Raw genomic sequence first — 24,821 nt, 5'->3', positions numbered from 1 at the left:
GTCGTTAATTTACTATGGTGCTATCTTATCAAGTATTTGCGAGACAATAGTCACAAATAGTTCACTCTTACGATAAAATACTGACATTTGAATATGATATGGGGAGGGGGTCATCATGTTTTAGAAATAAGTGACGGGGGTGTCAGCCTGCTTTCGGGTTTAAAGAGGGGGATCAGTGAGTTTTTGTTTGCCCCCCCCCCCTCCTCCGGGCCGGAGAAACTGGCCGGTTCCATACACGATAGTCCGACGAAAGAGATAATTCTGAAGCAGGTGAAGGGGACTTATTACGCAGAGATCACGGCAGTGAAACTTTGCAACCACTAAGTTATTCTTGAACAAATGTGTAAGATGAATTACGACTTATTGGACGCAGCAATTCCTTGGGGACCGAGAGTTACATATTTTGCAACGATTGATAACTACAAACGGAAATATAGACGTGATCGTGTATGTTTTTATAACCATTGAAAAGTTATGGGAATATTCACAATTTGTCGTGCACAGAGGAGGAGAGAGTCGATGATTTTTTTGCAAGGCCTTGGGAAGGTCAATGTTTTTCATGAACTGAATTTCTGAAAAGCACCCCCTTCCCAGTCTGTAATTTCTGTCCAGTCCCGCGAATGAGTTGAAGAATCATGACAAAGTTGCGACGTTAGCATTCCCTTGAGTCAATACGTCACTCGAGGTGGCATCGTAGAGGGACGTCTATGCTAAATGATCCTGGTCCCCGCCCAAAGACATTTCAAATGTTTACGATCTGGTCGATCCCATCGTAACATTGCAGCGTCAGCGTAGAACTTTGCACGATGTTTTAACTTCTTAACACCCATGCCAAACTTCACACCCTAGAAGTAATGGACATACATTTTTATCTCGTTGTTATTGTCACCCTCGTCGTTTCAGAAGCAAGTTGTTTGGAGTTCTCGGCTGAGCCTAAAGATACAACTTTAATTTTCAGACCCGGAAGTCAAGATAGACTGGCGATAACTTTGAATTGCTATGTCTATTACTTACAAAGTCGTTCAGTATCGTGGACTAAGAATGGTTTTGTCATCAGTACTGGCGAGACAATGGCTCAAACAGCTAGTTTACCACAGGCTCCAGATAGATACTCTGTACAAAAACATGAGAGTAGTCCTTATTATGGTCTACACATACAAATGATCACAACATCAACTGCTACCTTGGACTCAGGTCAATACAGCTGTGTTGTCAAGGAGAATGGTGACATCGTTGCTTCATCTCGAACTGCTACGGTAAATGTGTATGTTGAACCAGATGTACAACACCCTTCCTGTTATCTAAATAGTAAGGATGTCCCCATTGTTAGTGAACGTGCATTTTGAGTATATTTAGTTTACTTGCTAGGGAATACAGCTACAACAATGGTTGGTTCTTCCCCCGATCTTTAAATCTACCATTCAGATTACAGACACATTAATTTAATACCGTTCCTCCTCTGGTAGGATCTAATAATTTCCGAATACATTATTTGAATATAGCACAGACTCGTGCTATACACTAAAACATTTCCAAACCAAGTTATTTACATATGTACAATACAATTATTATTTGGGATAGCATAAATATCTCAAGCAATATAAAGACTATGCGAATTGAATTAATTACTATTTCACATATGTACATGACATTCTTGGTGCGCATAAGACGCGTTTGTAATCCTCAGTGGTTACATCAAGATGGAAACTAAAACTAGCTTAAGGTATATATATTGCTGAATGGAAACAGCGACTCAAATATACGGGTCTTGATAATTTCTTTAGAAAAGGGAAAGTTTTTTTTCACAGATGGGAAAGATTTAATATCTACATGTCCTGAAGTTATTATTCATCAAATCTGGTTATTTGTGCCTTCTGTGGAGATATTTTCAATTGTAGTTTCAAGAACCTACACTCTGATTCAGTGGGAAATAGTTTGGATTTAACTTAATTTAGTATTCCTGTAATTCTACTAAAGTTAATTGTTTCAATTGTGATACAGTATCACAATTCAAGAATGATGTGACGTCATCATTGACTACTAGACATAAAACAACTCGAAGCTTGTGCTTGGAAATTGGTTGTACATGTCGCTCAGTGTTTTTTAACCAGACTGCCCAAATGTCAGTTTATAGGATTGGACAAAATAATGACTCTTTGCGATTAATATATGACAACGTCCCTTTTATAGCCAAACCAATAAAAGGTTATCAATACGAACCCCTTTCCCTTCAACGCATTAGATTATACACTTTGACACGTGACCCCTCAGGGGAGGAAAGAACCCGGATCAAGGAAATATATTTTAGTCTCGGAAATCTAAGTGGCTGGTCAAGGATTTTATACAAGGACATTCAACAGGTGGTCGATATTACGCATATCCTTGACACAGCTCAGTATTGCAATGAATGAACGATTATACTTTCTCATTTTTTCAACATTTGCCATTCATGGAACAACTTGTCTGAACTTTGTGTCACAGCCAGAAGATAGAGACATTGTATTTAGACGTGGAAATGTAGCTCCAGTGTCCATTAAATTAATTTGGTACAACAATGGTTTCATTGACCGTCATGTATCGTTAAAAAAGAATGGTGTGACCATTAGTAATGGAGTGTCAATGCCACAAGGTATTGATAGTATTCCGATCGATGACAGATACTCTGTGCAGAGAGTGGCTGGTGGGGCAGAATATGATCTACACATACAAGATATTACACCGTCAACTGCTACCTTTGACACGGGTCAATACAGCTGTGTTGTGAAGGAGAATGATGACATCGTTGCTTTATCTCGAAATGCTACGGTAAACGTGTATGTTGAACCAGATATACAACATCCTTCATGTTATCTAAATAGTAAGGACGTCCCTGCAGTAAGTGAACAGCAGTATGTTCATGAAGGAAAGGTCAATACGCTAAGATGTGCGATAAATGTCATCACCATAGAAGCTGTACCTCCAATTACCATAATGTGGCATCAAGGAGGTCAGTTTGACACACCATTACCCACATCATCATCGGGAGCTATAATAACTGAACGTTTCATTGATTACACCTGGATACCAAGTGATACCAAGACTAGACATATTTTTCATTGTAGAGCATTCCATCCAACTTGGAGCGGTGGATATAGCTGCCCAGTAGGTCCTGTCGATATTCTACCACGACCCTATATTACCATGCAGCCAAGTCAATCCATTATACAGACTGTAGGGAATGTGTCTTTTTATTGCCATACAAACTGGAACCTGATGGCACAGTCCTATGAATGGGAATACAACGGTCCATCGAACAAACACAGACTTAAGATTAATGCCGACAATCAAACCGCATATGTTTCCCTTGACGGCAGAGATGACAATGGTTTACATATAGTCACGTGTCTTGCGACCAATGAGATTGGTACAAATACTGCTAATATTACCTTTACGGTAGCTATATCGTCTGATGGTTCGACTGATGGTACAACCCTTACAACAATGCAAACATCAACATTTCCAACTACACACATGACATCTAAGATAACGATCTATGATTACTCCAAAAGAATCTCTGAAGTCTTACACACAACCCCGACAGTGCCTCAATCAGCTACAACATTGCATACTACAGTAAAATCACAATACAGCAAAGAAAGAGAGAATGCTGATTTGGTATCGATAGCCGCAATAGCAAGTTATTTAGGTGGCTTTCTCACTGCAGTCGTTATTGGTTGGGTGTTGGTTAAAGTTAAAGTTATCGAAGTGAAATATATCATGTGTAATAACGCGAACAATAAACTACAGCAAAAATCACAGTTAAAAGGAAAAGAAAGTGATAACACAACTTCGTATGAAAATGTTGAAGTATCCATTGAATTGGAGAGAAATTATGACCAGGGTCTTTACCAATCGTTGGAGGAAAGAAATGCTGACATATATACCTCTCTGAAGAAATAACATCATGTGCATCAAATGTAAAGGTCCAATTTGTGAACGTTACTAAAATACACGTTACGTATGATAGTCGTAAACCAAGAAAATACCAACCAAACATTAGCAAAATAATTTAACCACAAAGTTTGAAGTAACATTTAAAACTGACTACACTTTAAATGAGAAAAGTAATATACTCATTGCATTTTTATATAATTGATATTTCTGCCTCCTACAAAAGGGCAATTTAGACAGTTATAAAAGTAGTAAAAAACGTATTTGAAAAGTAATAGACATTGCATTATACAATTGATAAGCTTAATTATGTCTCTCTTGCACTAATAGTTAATATATATATAAACTTCCGTCTCACAAGTAGGAACAGCCCTGGGACTGGTTAAACATAACTAAATATAGTCAAATCTTACAAATTTGTGAGTTTGACCTTTAAAATTACCAGAACAGGACAGATTGTGCATTGTATATTTAAAATGTTAACTTATCATTAGGATACATGAAGTACATTTCGTACAGTTGTGCCAGTGTTCATCGTATGTGGATAACATGAACGCTTTCTTCTCCAGTTCAAGGGTCAGAAAAAAATGACAAAAACACTTTCCTAGATTATTTGGAAATTGCCCTGTCAATAGATTTGTTCATACTATAAAATAGATTTTACACAGATATATTTTGGTAGTTGTTGGTCTTTAGTTCATGTTTTATAGTTACACTCACCATGGCTTCACTTTCCCTTGTCATGAAGTAATCTATATTCAACAGTACTAGTTTGAATAGATAGGTTGTGACATGCATTAGATTATACGTTTTGACACATGACCTCAGGGGAGGAAAGAACCCGGATCAAGGAAATATGATGTAATCTCGAATGGCTCGTCAACGATCTCATACGAGGACATTCAACAGGTGGTCGATATTACGCATATCCTTGACACAACTCAGTATTGCAATGAATGAACGATTATACTTTCTCATTTTCTCAACATTTGCCATTCATGGAACAACTTGTCTAAACTTTGTGTCACAACCAGAAGATAGAGACATTGTATTTAGACGTAGAAATGAAGCTCCAGTGTCCATTAAATTAAGTTGGTACAACATTGGTTTCATCGACCGTCATGTATCGTTAAAAAAGAATGGTGTGACCATTAGTAATGGAGTGTCAATGCCACAAGGTGTTGATAGTATTCCGATCGATGACAGATACTCTGTGCAGAGAGTGGCTGGTGGGGCAGAATATGATCTACACATACAAGATATTACACCGTCAACTGCTGTCTTTGACACGGGTCAATACAGCTGTGTTGTGAAGGAGAATGGTGACATCGTTGCTTCATCTCGAACTGCAACTATTAACGTGTATGTTGAACCAGATATACAACATCCTTCATGTTATCTAAATAGTAAGGACGTCCCTGTAGTAAGTGAACAGCAGTATGTTCATGAAGGAAAGGTCAATACACTGAGATGTTCGATAAATGTCGACATAGACGCTGTACCTCCGATATCCAATTTCTATAACGTGGCTTCAAGAAGATCAGTTTGACACACCATTGCCAATATCGTCGTCGGGAGACTTAGAGAATTTGCGTTATTTCATTGATTATTCTTGGACACCAAATGATACCGAGACTGGACACATTTATTTTCATTGTAGAGCATTCCATCCAACTTGGAGCGGTGGATATAGCTGCCCAGTAGGTCCTGTCGATATTCTACCACGACCCTATATTACTATGCAGCCTAGTCAATCCATTATACAGACTGTAGGGAATGTGTCTTTTTATTGCCATACAAACTGGACTGTATTAGCACAGTCCTATAGGTGGGAATATGATGGTAATACAATACAAGCGGACCATATATTTAATATTGATGCTAACAATCAAACATTAGTTGTATCAGTCGATGGGAGAGAAGATAGAGTTATACACACAGTGACGTGCTTTGCAACGAACGAGATTGGCACCAATTCAGTTTCCATCAACTTTACTGTAGATATTTCCCTGGACATCACAACACTGGAGCAATCAATAATCTCAACTGATCCAGAGTCAACAACGACACTGACGTCAACTGCAGCATTTGACTCTGAGAATAGAACCATGAGTCACACGAGTACTTTTTCACTGACAAATTCCTCTAAAATCAAAAACCCTGCCACAAATTCGGATGCCACTCAAACTATCATGTCTACAACAAGGATAACTTACGGACAACTAGATGAGAGTACCGCAATGAGAATTGTGATGTTAGCTGGGGGTATAGGTGGTGCTGTCATTATGTGTGTATTAATTGTTGTCATTATCATATGTTTGGTCAAATCGAGGAAAAGAAAGGAAGACAACGTTAACGAAACGGCAAATTCAGAGCAACACATTGTGTTGGATTCCCCATCTACTAATGAATACACAACTGTGGACTTTCCAGGAGGGACTTTGGCACCCCAGAGTAACGTTTTACCCACCACCCTTAATGATAATACTGGGACCGCTCCAAGAGACTGTCGAACTACTGCTACAAATAACCAGGGCTTGGAATCAGAAGAATCGCTAGATGCATCATCACAGATTGCCGTAGAGGGCGACAACACACGAACAGGTGACCTATATGCAGTTGTCAATAAAAGGGGTAAAACTAACAAATCCCAAAACAGAGATAACATCGGAGATTGTCGTTGTCAGAAAACTGAAAACATTCCCCTGCAAGAAAGTGCCGACCCCGAAAGCAGTCACGGTGACCAACCGTCCTCACCTTACAATACACAATATTCTAGTCAGGTAAATTCTAAAGAATCAATTGAAAGAAATGATGTCCCTACCAATAAGTCACGAGTTGAGAAGAATAGTTCTGACAAGCCACCTCTTCAGAACAGTGAGGGTTTGACCTACGCTGACCTCGACTTTTCAGAATTGAAACCTAGACACAGCACTACAAACAACGTTACAGACGTAAATAGAAACGAAGAAGAAACTGTATATGCCGAAGTCAAACTGTGAGTTCAGCGAAGCTATTCATAGCTTTACAACTATGATCGTTAAAATAAAGTGTCCCAAGAACAATACATAGAATAATGTAGTGAGCCATAGAGACAAATGTTACAGCTATTAGAACCAAGTCAACACTTTGTACTTTTGTCAACATTCAATAGTTTTATAGTCACGATTTTAACATTTTATTTAAACGAGTTTGGTATTTTATGTTTGTCGTTAACAACAATGCTCTTCTATTATTCACAAAACATTAATTATCCCAGCTTATCCTCATTCGTCGACCTAAGGTGACGTTCATCAACTTGGTATCTTGTAATTTGGAAATCACAAACTTTTTAGGATATATAAATTGGGGATTACAATTTATTATAACATGGTTTCACATCGAGCGTGTAATAATTGAACATCTAAATTTAGCATTTTATGACACAGTGCACTCCGACTGTGTTGTTGTGTATATAATGAAACTCAAAGTGTATTCAAAGCATTAGATGGACACCAAAAGGTCAGCTCACACTAGTTAGGGATAGAAAGATTCTTTTATAGATTGACAACTCCGTTGACAATAGCGACGTGAACAGTTTGCTACATGGATCATCAAGCAAGAATTTCAATCATTTTATTCATGTTCCAACTTAGCATCACAAATACGACAATGTACGTCATCTCATCACCAGTGTATTTAGACTCGTTAGTTCACGTCCCACGTTCAATTGGAACATGCTATTTAAGAATATGCGATTTTTGAAATTGTACAACCCATTTCCTAACAAAAACCTTACATATGATATAACTTAGTTCAATTCAGATAGAGTTCGTCATAACCAAGACACTATATACACAATGCTTATTATACATGGATAGACTTTCCTGCACACATATGTGATATGGTGATTCTGACTATTTCAGCAAATATGGACAGAGATGTGTTGGGCTGGAGATGGGAATATTAATTTTCATCAACTTGTATGTATTGTTACAAAGTATATAACTGTATTATAAACACAGTAATTGTATCTAGGATACCCGACCGTGTGAGGTCTAATTGATTAATGAGATAGTAATACGAGCTAGGCCATGTTATTACTTGTAATTAAGTGAATGTTGCAAGTGTCACTACAATTGATGAATCACAACTTTTAATGAATTCGGCTATAGTAGAAAATGGTATTTTCAAAACTGTTTATCTCTGAATTAAATTAACTGTAGTTCATAAACACTTCCTATATATGGAAAAGAATTGAAGTTTACTGTAAACATGTTATTTACTAACCATATTTGTAATACGGAATGAAGATTTGAATTTGAATAAAATGTGAATGTTGGGTGTATGCAAGAGTACAACTGATACGAGGAGAGATCTGGTGGGGCAGAGGAGAGCAACACGTCCTTACTTTACGGTAACTGATCTGCGTCGTAGTAGGAATACTACGGAGAACTAATTGTTTCGATCTAGTCTGGACTGCTGTAAGTGAAGGAAAACGAATCCAAAGCTCTCGTATTGTTGGTTTAAGCATACACCTTCTTCACCAAAAGTAATATTTTGAATGCTTGTGAGTTTATCCACTGGATACGTATCCTGAGATTCTGGTACCTCTGAGATTGACTGTGTGCGTCTGAAGTTACAACTTGAATTTGGTCAATAACTAACACCACCAAAGACAAGTCGGTAGCAGTATTAATGTCTTCGAACAGAGAGACACAAACACACTCGTACGTATATGATTTAGGAGGATAATTTAGGAAGACATTTACATATCTACATTCGTATAAATTACGACTCTGGCAATCGAGGTCTCGGTTTACTAATTTAAAGATAGTCACAAACTAAAACTACTGTCGTTCGATGTGATCTACACAAGTAGATGATAGCGGTTCACGTCATATAAATTGGCAAAACAATGACTCCTTGTTTTCATCGTTTCACATGAATCACACCAGAGGCGACATTTATCATGTATAGCCAATGTGATAATTATGTATAGCCAATGTGATAACGCAATATCCCTCCACACTTCAACTACTCTATGCACGAGATGAAATTTGTATGATACTCTGGGTGAGGGCATATGCCCTGCAGAAGGGATCTATACCGTGGTGGTCACTGAACGGGTTATTTACATGGATTATTGTCACCTGAATTGTGTCTGTGAAAAGTACTGGCGAGACAATGGCTCAAGAAGCTAGTTTGCCAGTCGATCCAGATAGATACTCTGTACAAAAACATGAGAGTAGTCCTTATTATGGTCTACACATACAAATGATTACAACATCAACTGCTACCTTTGACTCAGGTCAATATAGCTGTGTTGTGAAGGAAAATGGTGACATCGTTGCTTCATCTCGAAATGCTTCGGTAAACGTGTATGTTGAACCAGATGTACAGAACCCATCATGTTATCTAAATAGTAAGGATGTCCCCATTGTTAGTGAACGTGCATTTTGAGTATATTTAGTTTACTTGCTAGGGAATACAGCTACAACAATGGTTGGTTCTTCCCCCGATCTTTAAATCTACCATTCAGATTACAGACACATTAATTTAATACCGTTCCTCCTCTGGTAGGATCTAACAATTTCCCAATACATTATTTGAATATAGCACAGACTCGTGCTACACACTAAAACATTTCCAAACCAAGTTATTTACATATGTACAATACAATTATTATTTGGGATAGCATAAATATCTCAAGCAATATAAAGACTATGCGAATTGAATTAATTACTATTTCATATATGTACATGACATTCTTGGTGCGCATAAGACGCGTTTGTAATCCTCAGTGGTTACATCAAGATGGAAACTAAAACTAACTTAAAGTATATTGAACACATATTGCCTGGCCATGAGGGCCATAGTACCCGTTTATTACACCCGAGGGACTGTTAGTTACCAGAATCACATGCTATTTCACGAGGCCGAGGGAAATAGCATGTAATTCTGGTAACTAACAGTCACGAGGGGTAATAAACGGGTGCTATAGCCCGAATATAGGCCAGGCAATATGTGTTTTATAATATACCTCATGGAAATCTTGCCCTCTTCTCTTGAGGTTTCGTTCGAAGCTGCCATTTTGACCTTCTGTGAACTCACGGTGGTCACGTGACCATGTAATAGTTGATGGAACTATTTCCCTAGGGAAATAGTCATTCTATTTTCCTATCACGTGACTGATTCTAGCGAATCATGGCACAGCATTATCACTAGGTATATTATAAATATATATATATTGCTGAATGGAAACAGCGACTCAAATATACGGGTCTTGATAATTTCTTTAGAAAAGGGAAAGTTTTTTTCACAGATGGGAAAGATTTAATATCTACATGTCCTGAAGTTATTATTCATCAAATCTGGTTATTTGTGCCTTCTGTGGAGATATTTTCAATTGTAGTTTCAAGAACCTACACTCTGATTCAGTGGGAAATAGTTTGGATTTAACTTTAGTATTCCTGTAATTCTACTAAAATTAATTGTTTCAATTGTGATATCACAATTCAAGAATGATGTGACGTTATCATTGACTACTAGACATAAAACAACTTGAAGATTGTGCTTGGAAATTGATTGTACATGTCGCTCAGTGTTTTTTACCAGACTGCTCAAATGTCAGTTTATAGGATTGCACAAAATAATGACTCTTTGCGATTAATATATGACAACGTCCCTTTTATAGCCAAACCAATAAAAGGTGATTAATACGAACCCCTTTCCCTTCAACGCATTAGATTATACACTTTGACACGTGACCCCTCAGGGGAGGAAAGAACCCGGATCAAGGAAATATATTTTAGTCTCGGAAATCTAAGTGGCTAGTCAAGGATTTTGTACAAGGACATTCAACAGGTGGTCGATATTACGCTTATCCTTGACACAGCTCAGTATTACAATGAACGAACGACTATACTTTGTCATTATTTCAACTTTTGCCATCCATGGAACAGCTTGTTTAAATTTTTTGGCACAACCAGAAGATAGAGACATTGTATTTACACGTAGAAATGAACCTCCAGTGTCCATTAAATTAAGTTGGTACAACAATGGTTTCATCGACCGTCAAATATCATTGAAAAAGAATGGTGTGACCATTAGTAATGGAGAGACAATGTCACAAGGTGTTGATAATATTCCGATCGATGACAGATACTCTGTGCAGAGAGTGGCTGATGGTGCAGAGTATGATCTACACATACAAGATATTACACCGTCAACTGCTGTCTTTGACACAGGTCAATACAGCTGTGTTGTGAGGGAGAATGGTAACACCGTTGCTTCATCTCGAAATACTACTATTAACGTGTATGTTGCAACAGATGTACAGAACCCATCCTGTTATCTAAATGGTAAGGACGTCCCTACAGTAAGTATACAGCAGTATGTCCATGAAGGAAATGTCTATACGTTAAGATGTACGGTAAATATCGACACAGACGCCATCCCTCCAATTTCTATAACGTGGCACCGAGGAGTTCAGTTTGACACACCATTACCAATATCGTCGTGGGGAGATTTAGAGAATTTACGTTATTTCGTTGATTATTCTTGGATACCAAGTGATACTGAGTCTAGAAAAATGTATTACTTTTGCAGAGCACTTCATCCAACTTGGAACAGTGGATATACCTGCCAAGTAGGTCCTGTAGATATTTTACCACGACCCTATATTACCATGCAGCCTAATCAATCCATTATACAGACTGTAGGGAATGTGTCTTTTTATTGTGATACAAACTGGAACCCGACGGCACAGTCCTATAGGTGGGAATATGATGGTAATACAATACAAAACGAACGTATATTTAATATCGATGCTAACAATCAAACATTAGTTGTATCAGTCGATGGGAGAGAAGATAGAGGTACACACACAGTGACGTGCTTTGCAACGAACGAGATTGGCACCAATTCAGTTTCCATTAACTTTACTGTAGATATTTCCCTAGATATCACAACACTGGAGCAATCAATAATCTCAACTGATCCAGAGTCAACAACGACACTGACGTCAACTGCAACATTAGACTCCGAGAATGGAACTATGAGTCACACGAGTACTTTTTCACTGACAAATTCCTCTAAAATCAAAAACCCTGCCACAAATTTGGATGCCACTCAAACTATCACGTCTACAACAGAGATAGCTTACGGTCAAGTAGATGAGAGTACCATAATGAGAATTGTGATGTTAGCTGGGGGTATAGGTGGTGCTGTCATTATGTGTGTAATAATTCCTGTCATTATCATATGTTTGGTCAAATCGAGGAAAAGAAAGCAAGACAACGAAAGGGCAAATTCAGAGCAACACATTGTGTTGGATTCCCCATCTACTAATGAGTACACAACTGTGGACTTTCCAGGAGGGACTTTGGCACCCCAGAGTAACGTTTTACCCACCACCCTTAATGATAATACTGGGACCGCTCCAAGAGACTGTCGAACTACTGCTACAAATAACCAGGGCTTGGAATCAGAAGAATCGCTAGATGCATCATCACAGATTGCCGTCGAGGGCGACAACACACAAACTGGTGACCTATATGCAGTTGTCAATAAAAGGGGTAAAACTAACAAATCCCAAAACATAGATAACATCGGAGATTGTCGTGGTCAGAAAACTGAAAACATTCCCCTGCAAGAAAGTGTCGACCCCGAAAGCAGTCACGGTGACCAACCGTCCTCACCTTACAAGACACAATATTCTAGTCAGGTAAATTCTAAAGAATCAATTGAAAGAAATGATGTCTCTACCAATAAGTCACCAGTTGAGAAGAATAGTTCTGACGACAAATCACCACTTCAGAACAGTGAGGGTTTGACCTACGCTGACCTCGACTTTTCAGATGTAAAACCTAGACACAGCAGTACAAACAACGTTACAGACGTAAATAGAAACGAAGAAGAAACTGTATATGCCGAAGTCGGACTGTGAGTTCAGTGAAGCTTTACAACTATGATCGTTAAAAGAAAGTGTCCCAAAGAACAATACATAGAATAATGTAGTGAGCCATAAAGACAAATATTACAGCTATTATAACCAAGTCAACACTTTGTACTTTTGTCAGCATTCTGTAGTTTTATAGTCACGATTTTAACGTTTTATTTCAACAAGTTCGATATTTTATGTTTGTCGTTAACAACAAATGCTTTTCTATTCTTCGAAGTTAAACAGAAAACATTAATTATCCCAGCATATATGACAGTTTCCTATATGGATCATCAAGCAAGAATTTAAATTATTTTATTCATGTTCCAACTTAGCAACTCAAATACGACAATGTACGTCATCTCATTCACCAGACCGAGACTCGTCAGTTCACGTCCTCAATTCAAGTGGTACCGGCCATTTAAGGATATGCGATTTTTGAAATTGTACAACCCATTTCCCTACAAAAAGCTCGTCGTCATATCTAAGACACAATGCTCATTGTACATGGACAGACTTTCCCTCGTACATATATGACATGACGATTTCGACCATTTCAACAAATATGGCCATTTATGTATTGGGCTGTAGATGGGAATATTAATTTAAATGTTGCATCTATATTCATCTACTTCTATGTAGAGTCTTTCGAACACTGACACACAGATACAGATACACACATACACATAGAGAGACACACACAGGCAGACACACACATACATACATACATACATACATACATACATACATACATACACATACACACACATGCGCAGACACACAGACATACATACATACATACATACATACATACATACATACATACATACATACATACATACATACACACACACAGACAGACAGACAGACAGACAGACAGACAGACAGACAGACAGACAGACAGACAGAGACACATATACTCGTACGTATATAATTTAGGAGGATAATATAGGGGATATTATACATGTTCATATTCGTTTAAATTACGACTCTGGTAATCGAGGTATCGGTGTACTAAGATAGTCACAAACTAAAACTACTGTCGATATGGTAGAGTACACAAGTAGGTAATTGCGGTTCCTCTGTTGTGTGATTCTAATCACCCTGTGATCAAGATAGTGTAAACATTGGAATTACCCCAAAATAAACACTGCAAAACCATGGAAGTCATCAGAAACGCCACCCTGCTGTGAGTATAATGAAATAAATGGTTATGCCAACATGTCGCAGCAATCACTTTATTTTGTGTCTATCTCAGTACACCGTGACCTGGATCGCCAGAATAGTAAATAGATTTTAAAAAGAATATTTCTATATTTAAACAAAATCTACTAAGGCCTAAAAAAACGTGTGGTTCCAATTACGCTCAATTTTAGAATAGGTGGAGTAGGTAGATTTTTTATTTTATTTTATTATATTTTTTTCTGTGTGAATGTCTAGTTCAGGTCTCTGTGTTGTTTATTTCTTCCTATCAGCTGTACAGTGATTACAGATTAGAAGAACATTTTTATTTTGTCTTTTTAAGTTGATGTCAGTTTCCGCATCCACTATATTTTCGTGAGACCTCACAACTTTTGCGATTTTATAATGATTTTTCTAGAATACGTAAAAAAAAGTTTAGGGTCGGCAGTGAAATGCTAGGTGTGGTCGGGTAACTGGAACCGAACAAATGTTTTTTTAATGTAATTAAAGTTATTTGTTATTGCAGCTATTATATATATATATATATATATATATATATATATATATATATATATATATATATATATATATATATATATATATATATATATATATATATATATATATATATATATTATATATATATATATATATATATATATATATATATATATATATATAAATAAAACTACACAGATAGATTATGGTACTATAAACCATACAACTTATTTCGTTTGTTATGTTATACTATAAAGATACATTAACCATAATACTTCATTTCTCATTATGTATATGATACTGTTATTACATTTGTGATAGATGTGAGAAAATATCATAACCAGGCAAAACAAATACTGAAATTCGTGTTAAGTCTGTCTTCGATATGTGTTATTGATTAATGAATGTATATTGATAATGAATTTTCTGTGAAATTATTGTGAAAATGTATAATATTATAGTAGTATGCACTGTTCTTCTAAGTATTTTCTATTCCATGCAGTATATGTAGTTATTATTTTTTTCAGAGATAAAATGAGGTATTTTACTAACAAATCCCCAGTGTACATGTAGGTACTCTATGTGTGGTATTTATATAGATTAAACGTAACCTAGCTATATGAAACATTCAGTTCGTTGTCTGTCACAGTCACTGTACGATGTGGTCGTTTACCAATTGACGTACTGTAACCTAGCTAGTCGAACAGTCAGTGTTTTGCCATCTACATCGGTCGTTTACCAATTGACGTATCAAACTAGGAAACATTCCACTACACGGGAAGTCTAGTTTACCCACCATTACCCAACCTTTACCCTACCTGTGACCCACCTAAACACCATCTTTGTCCAAGGGTAGTACGAGAGACGCACTACCACTTTTGACTGTCCACAACCCCCAGGGGAGAGATCACCGCGGGTAAATTAAGTCAAAGGTTGAACTTCGTCTCATGCTCACCATATTTACACATTCTCTCATCCGTAACCTAGGAAACAGTCAGTGCTATATCTGTATTACTATCGTCTACGGGGGTCCTCTACATCCGTAACCTAGGAAACAGTCGGTGTTATGTCTGTACTACTACTGTCTACAGGGTCCTCTACATCCGTAACCTGGGAAACAGTCGGTGTTATGTCTGTACTACTACTGTCTACAGGGTCCTCTACATCCGTAACCTAGGAAACAGTCGGTGTTATGTCTGTACTACTACTGTCTACAGGGTCCTCTACATCCGTAACCTGGGAAACAGTCGGTGTTATGTCTGTACTACTACTGTCTACAGGGTCCTCTACATCCGTAACCTAGGAAACAGTCGGTGTTATGTCTGTATTACTATCGTCTACAGGGTCCTATATATCCGTAACCTAGGAAACAGTCGGTGTTATGTCTGTATAACTATCGTCTACAGGGTCCTATATATCCGTAACCTGGGAATTATATAAACAAACGACCAAGAAAGGAAACTGACCATTAACGTAAAAAACTTGTTGTTTTATCCGGTATTTTATTCCCCTTTAGTTCGAATACAAAATATGAATACCCATCATACGGGTCATGCAAAATACAAAAATGCATTATTATTAGTATTATTATTATTAGATAATTATATATGTAATTAATCATATTACATCATTTCATTCTGTAGTTGAGAAGTAGAGTTTTATTTCAATTGAAAATTACACTATCAATAGAGTATCAAATGATATGTTTGAATATTCGAGCAGTTTAAGGTTCTTCTAATCTGTCCACGTCGCTTATTGTAGGCGAGAGCTATCGTAGCCACAGATCAACGACATAGACAGGCTAGGAATCTCCACCTCTTTAAACATCCCTGTTTTACGATAGCCTCACTCTGGATTGTTTAGCAGGAGTGTGAGTTCGTCGACCCACACTAAGACTGATGAGAAACTCAGATTCATCCAGTCAGCAGATCGAATAAGTTAGAAATGAGATGTAGTCTGTGGCATAACGTTATATACAAATATATCCATCACGTTGTCACTGACCAATATTAAAGTCGAAAGTATAAGAACTATGACGATATAAAACGGACAATGAATATATTTATGTGACGTCATTAGGATTGCTAAGATCGTTTAACCATGACATCATGATAGATTCTTTGGTTCTTTCTTTATAGTTACTTACTTTGACTTTTTATCCTGCAAACCTCACAGTGACTGACTTTACCATTGTTACAGGTTTTATAGCCATTGAAATTCTAGTAATCAAATTAAATGTTCGATTTGAAAATCCTGCCTTTGCTTTACTTACACATAAAGTTTCTTATGCTCTAATGTGTTTGAAAACTGTTTCAAAAACAATAGTCCAACAACATTATTTCAAACAAATACATTTACTGCGATTAAGTTTGTATAAACATGATATATTGAAGTTCAACATAGAATTTAGCCTGGTACAATACTGTATAATCAAATTTCAATTATCAAAAATGTCTTCGGATGTCTAGTAAATCTGAATAGAAAAATGTCGGTTAATTCCCCCTTCGCCCCCCAAAAAGGGTATTATCGGCGTTGTTTTGATCTATTTTGAAGGAAATCCTGACGTTTTTAAAAAGGGACTAAATGATATGTTTTTACTTTGTTGTATAAATGGAACTTGATTGTCTAAAAGCATAAACTGCGTAGAATAATGTAAACAATGAAATACGATGCAATTTAGGCTTTCTTTGCTGTCAGTGTGAAGGAAAATGGTCCCCATTTTCTTTGTGAAGACGGATAGCGGATAAATTCCTTGACCAGTGTATGGGTTACAAAAAGTAGCGAATGAAGTTTGATATTAGTTTGAAGTTTGAAGTTACATATTATCACGAATACTAAGCTTATACAGAACACCAATTTCTACCTAAAAATGATAATTTCCCACAATTCCCAGCGGTTTACAATTCAAAGTCAAAGACCAGACCAGTGCCTCTCATTCTTTCCTGATACAGCTCATCAAAGATCTCGTTCTGGGCCACTGTAAAGTTGTTTTTCCAGTCTCCGACTTCACCTAGAATTAAAAAGGAGAGTAAACAATAATAACATTTGGTATCGCCTTTAGTATAAACATCGCCCCCAGCGGTTAGTCAATTCGTCCTTTTGTTTTCATGAGTCTCTTGAAGGCCACGCTTTGTAATGTAGGTGTGAAAACAGTTGGCTGGTAGAAATGTAGAAATTCGTGTTAAGTCTGTCTTCGATATGTGTTATTGATTAATGAATGTATATTGACAATGAATTTTCTGTGAAATTAATGTGAAAATGTATATAGTGTGCACTGTTCTTCTACCATGCATAAACTAGTACGGAAGATCGTCCTTACTAGTTTAAACGTTTATGTATGGTCGAATGTTTGTCCAGTGTGATAATCTCCCAGCAGATGAGAGATAAAGCAAACTGTTAATGTAAGTGATATCTCGCCAATTATAAGACTAGGAATGTTTTAATTTAGATGAGAGGGGAAGAATGGACAAGGCGTCTTTATTTAGTCAATAAAGAAAAGAGAGAATTACATACAGCCCCAGACTTTTAGTGTTCTGAGATATAGCTGAGAGCAAAGTAGCCAGGGAAAGAAAAAGAGATAGTTTTAAAACTCAATGAGTGAATTGATCAATATCACACACAAAATAAGTTATATTGCAGCACAAAAATTGATCATTCAATCGATCAATCATTCAACCAAATAATAAATCAATCAATCAATAAATCAATCAATCGATCGATCGATCGATCGATCAATCAATCTGTTACATGCTCGCTGCCCCCTGTGAATACAAGAGTGATCCTAAGTATGTAATCCGTATGTGTCAACTGATAAGATAACATTAAACCTGGCCTTTGGAAGTGGCTTTTGGCAGTTTATCATCTACGCACATATACATATTATAAGCTGATAAACAAGTCCCATGTCCTTACCTTTACGATGAAAAGTGCCCTTCTTGTGATTAATAAACACAGCCTTTTCGTAATTTGTTGACGGGTTCTTCTTCATCTTGTCAAAGGTACAGTGTTCCACGCATGCGTCGACCTTGTCTGCTGGCAGAGGATGGCCGTAGAAATCACTAATTCGGATCATTGCTCCCTTCAGATCCTGTACAGAAAACCCAAACCAAGGTCATTTTCAAAATACAGCACACAAAGGAATACTTAGTTTATACTGTGTCACTGTACTGAAAAAGTGAGTCGCGATGAGTTGTAGAATTCTCCGTTGAGAAATACGCCCTCAATTTTCTAATTTGTAATGATGTGTTGAGACGCCTTATGCACCTGATTTTTACCATCTGCAATGAATGGACACTGTTCTACATGTGTCTTTACATGATGGAACATTGTGCACAATAATGTGGGTTTCTTTAATATGATCAGAAGATATGTCTACCAGCACTGTACTTTGGTATAACCATACCTAGCTCGCGGCTAGAGTAGACAAAGGTGGAACATACACACTAACGGACATTGGGGGAAAGTACAGATGACATTGTGTACATACCGTGACCTCTGAAGGTATATTTTGCCCTGTACCTGTACAACATACCTTTGTGAACAACCGTACTTTCACGAAACATGAACACTCTCATGATGTGACTCAGTCAAAGTACACCCCATACCTCCCTAGAAATCTAAAGAAAAGTTGACTTACCTTCTTCATATCTTCAAACTTGACAAACATAACATTTGGGTCGTGTCTGTGTTCCCACCACTTCAGATTGTGGTCAAACCATGAACCATAGGGAACTGTTTGGAAGATATAAAATATAAATACAATACAATGAATATTTTTGAACTTGCTGGGACGATTATCTGTCTTTCTATCTTGACTTTTTTTAGTCGCTTGACAAAGAGCCAGGAGCTCCAAATGTTGTGTTAACACAAGAAGCTTTCAAGAAGTTTGCGGAATTTGAATTAAGTGCGTAACTTCTAATTCAAGTTTTTGTTATTTATTCACCTGGAGACACTACCTCCTCTAATTAATCGGCGCCCTGTACCACATCCTGAAGATAAAAATATATTGGACTAAATATCCCGCAAGACAAACTGGAGATTTACGACCTCACCTAGCAAAGAATGAGAGTACCTGACCACAGCTTACTTAGTAGTAAATTAGAAAGTTGGTGACCTTTTTAATGTTACATATAGTCTGTGTAAAGTGCAAATAGGTGGAAATGTTCCATCAATCACTTCTGCTAGCTCTGATTTTCTCGGTTAAACTTTGTATATGAGGTGGATGCCTAGAAATGCAACAAACGTATGATGAAACGAAAATCTCCTTCAAAAGTACTTTGATAGGCATATGAGTGTCTCTGCAAAAGGTTCATGGTTGAAGTTATATTAGTAATGTATGTCACTTTGACGGGTTGAATGGTTTCAATGAACCATAAAAGGAATGTGCATTCCAGATTCTATGGAATCACAGACATGGATCTTCGCCCATACAAAGTTTTAAAATTTAGGTCGAGTATCATTGGCTGCAAGGAGGGTACGGCATTGTCATGTGCTGTAGCTGTACTTAGTGTGGAGAACATAATTTTACCGGTGCATCAAAAGAACCGACACCTGGCATCGTTAACATGTCAGACATGTTAAGTATACCTTGTACATGCAAATAGTGAACAATAAGTGTAAGATTTTGCTAACATCAAAGTAATTCCATCATTTTATCCTAAATTCAGACCAGTGGGTCTAGACCACGTAGTAAGTCGTTACTTTTATCTAAAATCTAATACACTTTAAAGACAAGATTTGAATTACATTGTACTGGCTCTACACATGCTGTTTATTATATATGAATCATAACACTGAGGACGTACTAAGAGTGTCCCTTTAGTAGACCACACTTTCTCACTTCTTTGACCAATCAAGTATTTGACAGTATTGTTAGGTGGACTGGATATCAAATTACTTCGAAGTGAAACGATAATTGGCACCTTTATCACTATTCCTAACCCGAATAATTTGATTGCACAGCAGAACCAAAAAGGGATCTAGTGAGGGAGAAAGACAGACTCGGTTGTTGCATTGAAATTTAAGGTTTGCTAAAAGTGACATCAACTCTATACCTTCGTGGTGTTCAAATATTTTCTATCAATGTCGCCAGCATGGGTATGTCACATTGCACAGTAAAGATGCACATCGCACCAGGACTTCAACCTACTTGCCTATTCTTACCTTCGCCTTCGATGTACTTTGGGAAGAAATCAGAAAATTTCTCAAATGTATGAAAGAAGTGGTTGATTTTGGTGAAATGCCAGTATGACACGGCATTATCCTTTGGGTTGCGGGCTACGTACAGGGTCTGAAAACGAAGATGATAGAAGGTGAAAGTAAACAGTGTGTGTTTTGGGTGAACAACATTCATTCATTGGAGCCATCTATACATTAATTCCGCTTTAGGTATTGTTAAAAAGTTGTCCGTCTTTTGTTTATCAAAACCTCAGACCAGTACAGATAATAATGGTCTGAGTTTAAAATACATAAGAGGCGTATAGCGCGTAACGGCTCTTCCTAGAGGAAGCTAGTAAAGTTGAACAATGAAAATTACTAGTAGGCAATTGTCAGTCTAATCCAGGGAGTGTGCGTTCATCTTTAATGTCTTGCTTGAAGCAAAACAATTATGTTATACCTGGCTATTTACTTTGTATATAACACATTGAAAGCGTATAATATTTGTCTTTATTGATGAATAAAATGTATTCTTGTGGGTAACAAAACCTGTACTTTAGACGATGATAAAGAAAGTTTCAACCTTGTACATGTTTGGTCAAGCTTTGTTTTCTTCACTTTGTATTTTTTTATGCCATAATTTCGACGAATGTGGTGGTTCAATTGATGGTGTATGTATTTGAATATTAGAGAACAACTGACATGATTTGTCACAATAATTATTGTGGTCAATCTAACTATTGCGATATAAGCTACGATGTCGAGTGAGTGTTGCTCACAGCATAAAAACTAAAGTGGCAACATTTAGTAATACCGTCGGAATGCAAACCCGTCATGTCTGCAAATCACTCGATGTGTCACGTATCTGTGACAGAATGTGGCGTTGTTGTGTTAACATTCTAAACCTTTTCTATGGTCATACTCTGACCTAGAGTGACTGTCTCAAGACACACATGACCTATTTAACTCCGCCGTGCTACTGTACCAAACACTCCCGCCTCTTTGCTTCTATACTCTTGAAGAATTATAGAAGCTAATTCATCGAAAAGAAAAAAAAAACAAGAATGTGTACCTTTGGTTTTTTCTCGAACCATTGTTTGGGCATCATATGGTACGGTACATGGGTACGAATAAGACGAGGTGATGACATCTGTTCAACATGTTTATACGACGCTGGTACCTGACCTAAAGGACCAAGTTCAATAAACGGCACTCGTTCCAATAAAGGTTTGCTCTTCACTTTCGCCAAGTCGGCATCTTCCATAATGACAGACGTCACTTCCTGGCCCCATGTTGTCCCTAGGTGACGAATAAGAACAATTCATCCTAATTCCTATAGGTTTTTTTGTGGGACTATTGTGACCCCCTTCACTAGCCTATAAACAACAGACAAGAAACCTTCGACTAATGCAAACAGTCTGGACTGTTGTATGGCATACATCACGAGGGGACTAGGAGTTTGACCTTTGATGGTTCTACTATATATCAATGACTTGCCAGAGAAAGCAAGTTTCGTCAAACATCAGATAATCAACAGGTGCAGAATGACGTTGGCAAGTAAATCTCAAATAAAGGTCAACGTTTAAAATATCACATAATACATGAATAGAAATACAACCCAGTCTGTACAACAGCAACAATAGATAGTCTATGACTTTCAACAGTCAAACACTATGAATTCATAAAATTTGGTGTTGAATCTTCGTTAGGACAACCATATGCGTCACCTTGATTGTTATTGATTAATTTAAAAACTTACATTATTTGGTTTAAACACATTGGACTGTTTATAGTTATGGGGGAAGCCTGACATGGTTTCGTTAATCGGAGCATATTACAACTGACTTCTTTAGTTTCCAAACGTTCATTCTTTATCAGTGAAGTGTATAAGGTATCATATATCGATATCACAAAGAATGCTAGGGGTAATAACAGCCACGTATCTTGTCCCATTAATTATATATAATGTCTATATATTTCTTTTAAGAGAATAAATAATTGCGGCAAATGTGGTTATAGTAGATTTATATTTGGATTAAATGACAGTCATAGTATACTTTGTTTATTGAAATTACATACCACATTTAAAATATGGTATGATATGATATTTTTTTGTGTATGTATGTATGTATGTATGTATGTATGTATGTATGTATGTATGTATGTATGTATGTATGTATGTATGCATGTGTGTGTGTGTGTGTATGTGTGTGTACGTGTATGTGTGTGTGTTTGTGTGTGTGTGTGTGTGTGTTTATTCATTGATTATGTCTAGAATGTCTTACTTAGTATGCTGTCAATTATCAAATTTATTCAGTTTTGAAGGAGCTCATTAATTTCTTTTTGGCTTTTAGGTTTAAAAATGGACGTCAACGTATTTAAAATTTCATCATGCTTTCATTCCAAATGCATTTTTTTCAGCGTACTATTTGTTTTGAAAGATGCGTACACATATGTATGCCATTCGAACTCATCCATATGAAGTAAAATGCGTCTTGGTTATATAACGGAGACCAATGTAGTGAGTTGTGTACGACATTACATAACACGTGTTGGTTCGAGGATAGTGAACAACTCATTCATGACCTTTCGGAAAAAATGAAGATAAGACGGGGTCCCTGAATAATCTTCAGATAGCGATTAGGGTATAATTGTTCTGTATCGATATAATGTGGCTCGAATTTGGCCGTGATCATACATATTTCGTGCGTAAATAGTGTGAGTGCATATATGTCATATACCGTATGTCATACAGGAACAATTAGTTTAGAGTGTATATGTGTACACCGACCACATTACTCAATGATAGACAGATGCGGTTGTGGAGAGAGAGAGGGGGGGGGGGGTTACTGTATATTATTACAAACTTGGTTTGGATTATCGTACAAACTCGCCTTGTTTCACATGTAAAACGGAACGCATTGTCACCGTCACGCTTATACTAGTAAGACAATAAGAAAATGAACGAGAGGGAAATTGTAAGTTTTGAGTGGGGTCAAGTTAATGATCGTCACAAGCGTCCGCTTTATCAGGTGACACATAAACTTTTCTAGAAAACACCAACTATACAGCTATACGTAGCTCTGAAAAGGTACCGTGGCATGCAACACACACATTTACCACTCCAGCACTACAATCCAAGTTGAACACCACCCTCCGGTGCTGCCGAACGTAAATCATAAACAGGCCGACATCATGGGAAAAGGCTTGTCCAATTGTCCAGAGAAATACTTGTATTGATTGCATGACAAAAGATTTCTTTTATGTGGCCCAAGACTGTTTTAAAAAGTATGGGTAGGTGGTTACAACTGTGGGTGTGACCCATCAAGTCCATCATTTCTCAAAAATAGAAATGGAAAACACGAAAGGTCATTTGTATGCCCCAACAACAAGATTCGAGACCAAATGTTGCTTTACGTATATAAACACCTACACTGCACACTGTATTCAAATTTGAAGGAGGTCTAGGTAGCCGGGTAAGTGCACTGCATGTGCATGGCCCTTTCCTTTCATACATACACACACACACATACATACCTGCTTTGGGATAGGTAACCACCCAGACATCGTCGTCGCGGACTTCCATGTCCCGAATGTGGTCATACGCTTCTGTTGGTGTCAGAGCCAACATTCGTATGCCACCGTAGTAGTAGTCTGGTGGCGGGACGAAGTCATCGGGTAGACCGTGGTGAGCCATGATGGTTGTTAACTTGCTGGTGTCGGTGAGCTGTCTGTGCACGCCTTGGTTCTCACCCACGACAACTATTCTTTTAAGAATAGGCGACTCGAAAAGAGAGTGCGCAGTAGCAGTCTAGTCTATGACCGTTCATGCAAGACTGCTACCAAATGACATACCAAATACAATGACACAATGGTCTCGAGAGTTAGGGAGACCGATATCAGTAAGTGACACGTTTAGACCAGTGTTGGCTGACATACGTACGTGGATACTGAAAGAATTTCGCACATCAGGAAAAATAACATGCAGAACCTTTTTAAAACATGGCAATGATTATTTAAGCAATAACCCCCCCCCCCCACCCCCCACCCCCATGGTATACCAAGAGGTTTTGACCAGTGAACGAAATACATGCACGAGCGATATATGGGAGTGGTTTATCGCTATTATATT

At 37.4% G+C, this 24,821-nt stretch overlaps 1 protein-coding gene across 1 annotated transcript; it reads right to left on the bottom strand.

The window, feature by feature from the left end:
• Positions 1-16,118: 16,118 nt before the first annotated feature.
• On the bottom strand, positions 16,119-24,510 carry LOC144443516 (sulfotransferase 1E1-like). Its single transcript, XM_078133022.1, has 6 exons — positions 24,227-24,510; positions 21,762-21,988; positions 20,696-20,822; positions 19,170-19,264; positions 18,446-18,620; positions 16,119-17,543 (listed from the first exon to the last, which is right to left on the bottom strand). The coding sequence occupies exons 1-6, from the start codon at positions 24,384-24,386 to the stop codon at positions 17,431-17,433; spliced, it is 897 nt and encodes a 298-aa protein (XP_077989148.1). The 5' UTR covers positions 24,387-24,510; the 3' UTR covers positions 16,119-17,430.
• Positions 24,511-24,821: the final 311 nt, after the last annotated feature.

This window comes from Glandiceps talaboti, chromosome 12, assembly GCF_964340395.1.
Source record: "Glandiceps talaboti chromosome 12, keGlaTala1.1, whole genome shotgun sequence".
Classification (NCBI taxonomy): domain Eukaryota; kingdom Metazoa; phylum Hemichordata; class Enteropneusta; family Spengelidae; genus Glandiceps; species Glandiceps talaboti.
This window is presented reverse-complemented; position numbering and strand designations above follow the sequence as displayed.

What these genes read in the sequence shown, in the direction of transcription:
- LOC144443516 (XM_078133022.1), bottom strand. Translation starts at nt 24,386, where the DNA reads ATGGCTCACCACGGTCTACCCGATGACTTCGTCCCGCCACCAGACTAC. An exon ending in GGTTCGAGAAAAAACCAAAG is followed by an intron (nt 20,823 to 21,761) that starts GTACACATTCTT and finishes CTTCGTTTTCAG; the next exon opens with ACCCTGTACGTAGCCCGCAA. An exon ending in AAAGTACATCGAAGGCGAAG is followed by an intron (nt 19,265 to 20,695) that starts GTAAGAATAGGC and finishes TCTTCCAAACAG; the next exon opens with TTCCCTATGGTTCATGGTTT.